The sequence below is a fragment of the Cebidichthys violaceus genome, unplaced genomic scaffold, assembly GCF_023349555.1.
Source record: "Cebidichthys violaceus isolate CVI_PGR_0920_01 unplaced genomic scaffold, fCebVio1.0.p SCAF_91, whole genome shotgun sequence".
Classification (NCBI taxonomy): domain Eukaryota; kingdom Metazoa; phylum Chordata; class Actinopteri; order Perciformes; family Stichaeidae; genus Cebidichthys; species Cebidichthys violaceus.
The window spans coordinates 523834-534103 of NW_027176977.1; the positions used below are offsets into that span (position 1 = coordinate 523834).

A 10270-nucleotide genomic window follows, 5' to 3' on the forward strand; every position below is an offset into this window, starting at 1 on the left:
AGTCTGTACCGCTACCCTAAGGGCAGTAGCTAAAACTAGTGATTCAATGGATGGCTGTGTGTCTAATATTGTGCCACTTAAGCTCTGGACTGCTTTGCTGTGAAAGGACAGCAGGTTTGTTTGCAGCCTGTAATTGCACTACCCAGTTTGACTACTTTGGGAAGCTTTGTCTTGCTTTTGCTTTTGACACTTGATGTCATGATGTTCGACTTCTGACTGTCTTCAGTTCAGTTTAAGGATCAAACTCTTCAGTGTAATCTAGGCTTTTATACGTTTTGTTTGTATATAGGTTTAATAGTTTAGCAGCCTTCTATTTTCAACAGTTATCACGTAACGGTTGTTGCTGTAGATTGTTCATAGTTTTTCCATCTTTCCATAAACAGAAAGTAGCGTACTGTGAATCACAGCGGAGCGGACAATGGGGCTCTCAGTTACCAGTGAGGAGCTCCACTACTAAAAGCTACTGACAGTTCCCCAATTGTTGAGCTAATCTGTAATTCAGCCTTAAAAGTACTGTAATAATAATAGTACATGGGAGCTGCAGTAAAAAGGCTGAAACATGTGCTCAAAATTTTTTAAATAAATATTTGCATCACCTTTTCAATCATTTGCACAAGTTATTTGTCTTTCACTTTAACAATGTGGCTTTTCAATAATGAATACTTATGTTTTTGTTGTAATTAAACTCTTACTCTGCACTGTGTGTTACACTGTGTGTTATGATAGTAATTGTTATACAATATATATGTGTGCATAATTGTTAAATTCCATGCATCAGCTGGTGTTTTGCCAGTGATTGACATGAGAAGAGTTTAACAAAACAACCAGCAGGTGGTGGTATACACTCAAACGAATATCCCCGAAAAACCAGCAGCACCCAATGTTTACAACGACATAGAAGTTTGGACGGATTAGGCCGATATCGGCGCACGGCTAATTCACCGGCGTTAGCGTCATTTTAACGACTCTGGTAAAGGCAAAGCTAACTTTAATAATTACAACAATATTTAGTTCGAAAGCTACAAAGTTAAACTTTAGTTTAACACCATTAAATCATCTGAAAACATTACACGATCATTCATCGAAGTGAATTTGTATTGGAACGTTAGCTAAAACTGTCCGGTTTGGGGTACAACTCCGTTAAATACAGCAAACTGTCAATGAACACATTCTCAATAACAAGAACCATCCATCTTCGTTGTAGTTTCTCCATGGCAGATCTACGTAAGTGACATCTGCCGTCGCATCATAATTACGTAGCTTAGTGAAAGTGGAGTCAGATTCTCTCTTTTCCTAACTCCTCATGAACTATCCTTTATCTCTTTCCTTGACCCCATGACGTTTTCCATACAGGAAGGAAATGTGGTTAGGAATAGACGTTAGGAGGTCATTTTTGGACTTTTCTACCACAGCCATCGTCTCTGCTCTCACTACGTGCGTAATGTTACGCTATAACGTTACGCTATAACGTTACGCAAAAACGTCACGGATCAGGAAAGGCAGTTTGTTGACGACAGGACGAAGGGATATCATCCAAATAAGCAAGTATTAATGTTACGTTTTTTCTCAAACACATAGTAAACCATTTTCTCTTGTTGACAATATGTTGTTGTATCTAAGTGTTTATTCCCGAAGAACTCGCTTAGCGGCGTAGGAGAGGTAGTTTATCCTAAACTAACGTTACTGAAAGCTGCCAAGTTAGCGCCAGTTAGCTAGAAAGCTAACAGCTGAGCATACTGTCGTCGTAGCTTCCCGTAACTTGCGGTAAATAGACAGAGCAAGATGAGGTCAGGTGAGGTAACTAACATAGTACGTAGATCGCAAATATGACTTATACAAACCATGTTAGCATAACGTTCCTATTGTGATTCAGCACATATGACTTGCCCTAACGTTAACGTTACATCTCCTTTTGATTCGACATTGGCAAGCTAACGTGTTAACAAGCTAACCGTTGACAAGCTTAATCTCTCGCGTCAGAAAAACAAAGATATTCCGGAACTGTAAACGGAATGTGTTAGGTGATCAATCTTGGGCCCACACTATCGTTGTCTTGCACATTCCAATGTTACAGAAAAGATGTCTGTTAAGGAACACCTTTGGATGGCATCTAACTGGTATAACACTTCCTCCCTCTTTCTGCAGTCAAAGTTCACGCTCTGGCAGATATGTCGTACGGCAAAGCAGAGAGCTACCGCCCGGTCCCACGGGACTTCAACGCCCTCATACAGACATGTAGCTCCAACATCCAGAAGATCACACAGAACAGTAAGCGCTTCACTGCCGTGTCAGCTGAAAATGATCCTTAGTTCCAGTGAGGTATATCAAAGTATACATACAGACTATGCATTGATCTAATTATTTGGATTAGTTATTATAACATGACGAGTTAGACGGACAAAGGTTGTCTTTCACTGGTGGACTCATCATCAGCCTCTGAGTGTGTGACAGAGGAATGATGCTGCTTTAATGATATGAGCCTGTGCTGTCTACTGCCTAGAGATTAAAGAGCTCGTCCAGCAGTCCTGTGTGCAGGTTGAGCCCCCCCAGAAACCTTCCAACGTCACCCACTGAAAATACAAAAGCTTTGTAAGCTTAAAGAAGGTCCTAAGGACTTTCTTCCTGCTGGGAGGAGTACATCAAAGTACAAAACATGTTATTTCCTGTTGCCAGTAGGTAACTATTGCAATGAGTCTATACTGGCCTGTAGATGTATTTAGATGTGAACCGTTAGATTAGATTGGATAATATACGTTCAAGTTACAACTTCCTGTTTTTTTTTTGTTTTTTTTTTAAAAGGAGTATTTTCTACACCGCTGCATCATACTTCCACGCCAACTGAAAAGCATCGCAATGTAGCATGACAAAGGTCTTAAGATGGTACTGACCAAATTTGAAGTTGATCTTGTGAAATATCTAGTAGGAGTTTGTTAAAGTACAGTGTCTGAAATGGCAATTTTTGGGAAGTATATTAACATATAATCTCCAAAATTATAGAAATGATGTTCCATCAGTGACAGCTGACATCAACTGTGTGCACAGAGTCACAGCATTATGCTATTTTCTATATTACAGAAACGTCCACTCTTTATTCTGAGCTGAGGCTGACTCTTTGTAATATCAGAACCGCTGTTCAAAGAAATGACTGGCAACACATAGAAGCGTTATCTTTAGATTTCCTGAGTAACAAACTAATATCCAACAAGGACTCAGAATGTGACACACAGTAAACCTTCGATACGGACTGAATCACGAGGAAATGAAACGGCCTTTCTAGCTTTGTAAGAGGGAGGAGACAGAGAGAAACCTAAGGGTTGTTAAAGAAAACCTGACAGGTTAGGTTCACAGAGTCAGTTACCATGGCAACGCAACTCTCTTTGTTGATGAGTTTCCCTCATCTCAGGGTTCACTAACGAGTTTTCACTAAACCTGCTTTCTGGAACAGGGCTCAGGTGTTGTTCCTTTACTGTGGTGTGTTGTGGCATTTCTTCTCACTGTGTTTTGTTCTCTTGACAGCTGCTCAGATCAAGAGCATGGTGAACCAGCTGGGGACCAGTCAGGACACCAGTGAGCTCCAGGATCGCCTGTATGTACCCGCCTCATCTCCAGTAACTCCTCCACTGTTTCCTCTCTCACACAGACACGCTTTGAGCTCATCACTTGATCTGTTCTGGACAGCTTTGACTTCCTCAGAGCTATTCTACTCAAATCTCTGTTAAACTGTCCAAAATGACATGTGCTTTTTAGGATCACGGTATCATACAACATCGTCATCCAAAAGATCATCCAAATTTGTCTATGTTAGTGTTTATGGCATACATTTTGGCATGGTTGTGTTTTTTTCTTCTTCTCATTTTGGAAGTTAAACCTCAGCTACTATAATACGTTTATAATAAACTGTGAAGCCAAAATACAGGCACACAAACCCGTACGGTTACAAGGTTCATTTATTGTCATTGTATAACAGGGTTGCGCAAAAATGCAGTTTGTAGTCCCATTTGCTACATAAGAAAAACACACATAACGAAACAAACATGTCTGCGGCCTCAGAAAAAAAATTCCCAAATCCTTAAAATACAGTCACAGCTAAACAATTAGCTGAGCTATTAGCTTTCATTTATGATCCTGTTCTTCTGATAAACTCTGTATATCATCACTAACGTTACCTGCAGTGGACGAGGATGGACGGCTGCTCGACACACAGTAGAAAACTGAGCATTTCTGCACATTGATGTTCTACATGTTCGCTAAATGTTTTAATACATTGCTGGTATTTCCTCCCTTGTGAGGGTTTTATTGCATTTGAGACAGTTATCAGCATCTACTGGCGTAAAGTGTGTGTGTGTGTGTGTGTGTGTGTGTGTGTGTGTGTGTGTCGGAGTAAAGTATGACTCCACCCCTCGTAAACAGACACACACAGAAACAGAGAGAGGACATCTCACTCCGTAACTTCTAAAGTACCGATAGCAGAACCGCCAACTCCGGACCTTATCGATGCTCCGGGTCTTTACTACTGTCTTATCGGTTCCCGTTTAGAACCGGGTATAAGGGTGCATCCTTATTCATAAAGTGGATTTATTCAAGTTTCCCACCAAAACTACAAGAGATCGCATGTGAACACATCATGATAACATTATAATTTACCCTCAGCCAATTCTCATTTTCACAGAACGGAGCCTGAACGCATCATAATGGAACCTCCTGTCAATTTAAACACGGATTGGTTGTTTACAATGTAACATGTCCTGATAGCATATTTTACTGAATATTGACGGATAACGGTCGTCAGTAAAACTTTATTTCACAAAGTGTAATTGGGAACTGTGTAATTAATCCGCAGTTCACGTGCGTGCCGGACCGCGAGGGAGGATCCATAGCGATCACGGATCAGCTGTGGTCCGTTACGCCACTACTTTATATTTAGTGCTTTCTAGCCGTGTGTTGATAGTGGACATTTTTGTCCTCTCGTGGGAGTTTTTCTTTAATCTGCCAATGCTCAAAAATGAATGCTGTTGCTAATCATTGACATATCCCAGACTGACCCACCCCACCTACTCTATAAGAATATTCCCCCAACATTTAGTATATGGAAACTGTTTGTTTTTTCAGTTAAAAACAAAGTGGCATCACCTCACAAAGCTGTCATTTCAAGGGTTCCACTCTGAACATGAATGAATGAATATTTACTAGTTATGATCAGGACTGATGTTGGTTACAAAATTGAACTCGGTGAAATTGGAATCTAATATTATTGTGTAGTATTTTTAAAAGCAGTTTAAGGAAAGGGACATGTTTGTCTGAAAAGGACACCAGAGCAACTTTTTAAAAGTCAAAAGGCACAAGGGTTAAATTCCACCGTGCTGCCATTCGTACGTCATTGTGATGGGTGATGGGTGATCTTGGCTCGTCTGGAGCACTTCTAAACTGTTGCTGTTTCCACAGGCAGCAGATACAACATTATACCAACCAACTGGCAAAAGAAACCAACAAGCACCTGAAAGAGTTGGGCTCAATCCCTTTGCCGACATCACCCTCAGAGCAAGTAGGTATCGGTCTACATTTGTGATCATGACACATCATACAGTAATGAGTATGTTTGGAGTTAAAGTGGCTGTGGTGTTGGTAGCTTATGATTAGTCGGTGTTTTAAAAACACGTCGATTATTATCTGAGTCTATCATGAAAAGCTCTCCGTCATGTCTTGAAGGAGTGATCCAAACCGTCGTGTCTGACACCGAGGGAGGCCGTGTAGCGCAATACAAAACCAAAGCATTCTGAGTGAGACTCTGTTGAACTAATGTTGTCCTGATTTAACTTTGCTGAAGAGAACTCTGCTTCCTATCAGCTGTGGCTGCTGTGAACAAAGCACAGAGAGAGACTTCATTCTCTGCTCAGACGACATTACTCCTCGAGATCTTTACATAGATGGTTAGTTGTTGGATGAGATATCAATGGCGTGAATATTAAATGTAGCACCTTGAACCACGGAATGAAACATCAAATGAATGAAGCTTGGTGCCTCGTGGGGTAGGAGCCCATCAAGAGACGTCTGCTCAGGTGGAAAGCATCATGAGAACCCCTCGTTCTTCCCTCAAGTTTCAAAAACACAATTTGTTGCAATTTTGAGGACCCTTTATGGTTATTAGTATATTTGTAGAGTTGACTCGGGTGGTGTAATTAAATACTTTAAATTACATTTAGTTTCAACTGCTTGTTGTATTTGAAACACTTTCATAATCAAGGTTATAACGGATTGATAGAAAGGCAAAAGCCAAAATATGTCAATAGTTTTGAATTATTTCCACCACAGCATCTCCAACAGTCTGATTTAATTGCTATGGTAAAATGGATCCGATTTTCGGCGCGATAAAGTAACCCCACAGTTGACCGTGTTCATCTCTATGAGTTCTGCCTCGTCTTTCTAACTGGTTTCCTACAACCTGTCCCTCTGCTCTGTGGTGTCCAGAGGCAGCAGAAGATCCAGAGGGAACGGCTGATGAATGATTTCTCAGCGGCTCTCAACAACTTCCAAGCAGTCCAGCGGCGCGCAGCAGAGAAGGAGAAGGAGTCCGTTGCCAGAGCGAGAGCTGGATCCCGCCTATCGGTACGTAGTCTGTGGTGGTTTCGCACCGTGGGGCGAGAGCTAAAGAACTCTCCTTACCGCACGAATGAGACGAGAGAACAAACGTCTCATTCATGTGAATCATGTCTTGCAAATCTGTGTTCTGTTAACTTGACTTTGGTAATACTGGACTTTTCCTTCTCCCACAGAATGAAGACAGTTCTCGGGATGAAAAGCTTGTTTCTTTTGACAAGTAAGTGACATTATGAAGTGTATGATCGGATAAATATTATAATAATTTGTACTCTGCTGAACAACACTGAATTGTAATACATATTGTCACTTTGTTTTTGTGGTGTGATTTTAATGTGGCATGGAAAATTCACGTCACAGTAAAAATACACAAAAAAACAATTCGTTACGTTATTTAAGAGAAACAAAACATTTTTGTATTCAATTATGACGGTAAATGCGTACATCTGTGTAAAAAAACATTTACACAGAGCAATGTGTAATATATTTCACTTAATCTATGCATGTAAAGCCAGGAGGACTGGGGTCAGATGACCACCCAGGCAGAGGATGTGGCCATCACAGAGGAGGACCTGGAGCTCATCAAGGAGAGAGAAACCAACATCAGACAGCTGGAGGTCAGCATCGGCTTACTATTTTGAATATGAATCCATCCGTACCAGGACCTCTGACCACACACACGTGCCACAGATGCTTCTAGCTTGTCTGTCTGTTTGTGTGTTTCAGTCTGACATTTTGGATGTAAACCAGATCTTCAAGGACCTGGCAGTTATGATCCACGATCAGGGAGAGATGATTGGTGAGTAGCACTGGGGTTGTAATTCTCAGGGCTCAGAGGACCTGAAGTCCTCCACACACCACCGGTGGACAAGTGCACATCACAGATGCTCCAGTTACTCCCTGCTCAAAGTTGCACACCCAGCAGTTTATAGATCTGTGAGATGATATTCATCTGTAAGAGAATATTCTACATACACTTCCTGGTATGTGACGGCGGATAAGTGGAGAGCAGGGCCGTCCTTCAATCGGCGGTTCGATCCCCGGCTCCACTAGTCTCATGTCAATGTGTCCTTGAGCAAGACACTTAACCCCAAAATTGCTCCCGTAGCTGTGCCTGCGGTCTGATAGAATCTGAATTGTAAGTCGCTTTGGATGAAAACGTCTGCTAAATGACTGTAATGTAATGAAATTGAACGTATGTCAATGTTTGATTAACAGATAGCAAGCTCAATAGCTAAAGAGTTGGAGTGGTGTTGTTTCTCATTGGCTATGACGTTGGTAGAAGTCTGGTTAAGTGTGTGAAAGTACTTGTTTGAGGTTAGAGAATGATCATTAAATCAACAGTGACTCCTTCAGCCTTTGCATCAGTGTTCACACAAACACAAGAGCTGGCCTGTCACAATGTAAAGAGCAAGCCAAGATGTGGCTCCGAGCTACAGCGGCTCATCCATTAATCACAAGATCCTCAGCTCCTTCAGTCGAAAAAACCCCAAAAAAGCTCCTGAAGGCTGTGCCATCAGGTCCGAATATGTGAATGAATGGGTGAGTGTTGATGTAGCGTACAGCGCTTTGAGTGGTCCAATGACTAGAAAGGTTCTATTGCTTTTGGAGCAATGCTAGCCGACGTCATGCTGTGGTGGCCACTAAGATAACCGGCGATCAGTGGGCCGTCTGAGGAACACTCACACCGCCGCACGGCCCTGTTAATCGCTACAATGCCTGATTCTCAGAATGTGACTTCATACGTTTCCAGCTGACCTTGCTGTGTGTTCTGCCTTGCAGATAGCATTGAGGCAAATGTGGAGAATGCTGAAGTTCATGTAGAACGAGGTACAGAACAGCTCCAGAGAGCCGCCTTCTACCAGGTGAGTCTGCAGCCGACGTCGAAGTGCTGTCCATCAGCGAAGTTGCTGCCGGTAACCCTCCTGTCTCTGCTTTTCTTTCACAGCAAAAGTCCCGGAAGAAGATGTGTATCCTTGCTATGGTTTGTTCTATTGTGCTCGTCATACTTGGCATCATTATCTGGCAAGCTGCTGCTAGCAAGTGAGTTGACGCCACACGACCGATGTGTCACTGCTATATTTTACTCTGCCCTTCCCACCTGCAAGTACCTGCTTGGAATCCCAAGAAGAGCAAGAAGATGCTTCATTAGATCTATGCAGGGGGGGGTGGTCAGTGTGGAAAACATACTCATCTGAACTGATCAAGCCTGTTTTTGTAAAATCCTATTTAAAGTGAGATGAAGGACTGAGGTGATGTCTTGTCTTGTTTACTGCACTAACACTAGCTGTCACTGTATTTCAAAATGAAAACATGTTATTGGGAATGACTTTAGAAAAGAGAAACACACGACTTGTTAAAGTGAATGAATCTGTGGGTTTAAGAGGCTGTAAAAATGGGTTACTTGTTTCGGCATCTTCTGGTGTAAAGTGTGTGGAGTGCCTGGCCTTCCCGGTAACATTACACAGGACTTGTATTAATCCTGGTGGTGATGGCAGTCGTGGTTGTAATATATATGTTGTAAAATGAAAGCTCTAACAGATTACCAGTATGAATCTAATCCATGTCTGTAAATATTATAAAGTGCTGCAATATATTCTGCTAAGTACATTATGAGAGTAAAAAATGAAAGTCCAGTCTTCAAAGAAAACATTTTTAAATTGATTTCTATGAGTCGTACCAGTATGCATAATAAATGTCTTAAACACTTAGCTCTCCAGGATGTGTCATCAGTTTTGTGTCTTCTAGTGAGTTTGAAAGAATGCATTTAAAAAAATACAAATATGTTTACTATAGTGTAAGAAAATGACATTGTGTAATTCCAATTTACATTTAGTTTAATGTAAATCTCATTTCTAATAGAATGACCGTATGGAGAACATACTGTGTTGGATGGAGGGAGACGATTGAGATTCATTGATCAATTTTAAATATCCACTGTATAACCGCAGGGGTCTTGTATCATAATACCACCATCTATTTGTTTAAATATATATATATATAAATGTTTGAAGCTCACATATGTGACATCTGCATGTTGAGAACTAGTGTGAACATAGTGTGTAGAGTGTCTGAATGGGTTTACATACAGCCTGTCTGCCTTAGTAAGGATCAGAGCCTCGTAGAGGCGTAGCAGGTGCATAGTGAGACTGGCTTTCCTACTACAGAGGCGTGGCAGGCGTCCGGTAATGTCATGGAAAAGGCATCGAACTCTGTCTGATTCCAGTGCGTTCTTCAAAGATCACCAATAGGTATTAATTATAGAATATGAATAGAGTTGGGGAGCAGTAGTTTAGACTTCATCAATGTTCATTCTGAACGTCTTTTCCACCATTTGCAGATGTCGGCGTGGTTCAGACTCCAGCCAGACACTTATCTTTTTCCCTCTCTGAACAGGAATAAGTCGGTATCGTGTGGTAGTAGGTGAATGTATTTCCTCAGTACACAATAACTTAAACTAACAGTCAATGTGGACTGAACTGTGGATAACTTTTCATTGCTTTGGAACTGCCTCTCTCCGGCCTCACGTATCCTCACTCACATTACATGGACACACTCTGCTGAGGACTTTCTTTCTGCTGGATGTCATAGGGGTTGCCACTTTTGTGAATATTGCTGTCTGTTATTTTAGTTAAAGGGTTAAGTTATTGTAATGGTTAGATTAGTTTTTGTTGTG

General features: G+C 41.4%; 1 protein-coding gene across 2 annotated transcripts; it reads left to right on the forward strand.

Moving 5' to 3' along the window:
- Positions 1 to 1378: 1378 nt before the first annotated feature.
- On the forward strand, positions 1379 to 9305 carry stx12 (syntaxin 12). 2 transcript variants are annotated; one of them, XM_068704419.1, is made up of 10 exons: positions 1379 to 1545; positions 2146 to 2268; positions 3517 to 3586; positions 5443 to 5542; positions 6466 to 6603; positions 6771 to 6814; positions 7106 to 7211; positions 7321 to 7393; positions 8377 to 8459; positions 8543 to 9305. In XM_068704419.1, the coding sequence occupies exons 2-10, from the start codon at positions 2169 to 2171 to the stop codon at positions 8639 to 8641; spliced, it is 813 nt and encodes a 270-aa protein (XP_068560520.1). In that variant the 5' UTR covers positions 1379 to 1545; positions 2146 to 2168; the 3' UTR covers positions 8642 to 9305. The 2 variants fall into 2 exon arrangements, with proteins under 2 accessions (XP_068560520.1, XP_068560519.1); XM_068704418.1 differs by having other exon boundaries at positions 1380 to 1541.
- Positions 9306 to 10270: the final 965 nt, after the last annotated feature.

Excerpts from the sequence above, each read along its gene's own strand:
- stx12 (XM_068704419.1), top strand. The coding sequence starts at position 2,169 with ATGTCGTACGGCAAAGCAGAGAGCTACCGCCCGGTCCCACGGGACTTC. Across the intron at positions 3,587-5,442 it reads AGTGAGCTCCAGGATCGCCT|GCAGCAGATACAACATTATA; the intron begins GTATGTACCCGC and ends CTGTTTCCACAG. Across the intron at positions 7,394-8,376 it reads CGATCAGGGAGAGATGATTG|ATAGCATTGAGGCAAATGTG; the intron begins GTGAGTAGCACT and ends TCTGCCTTGCAG.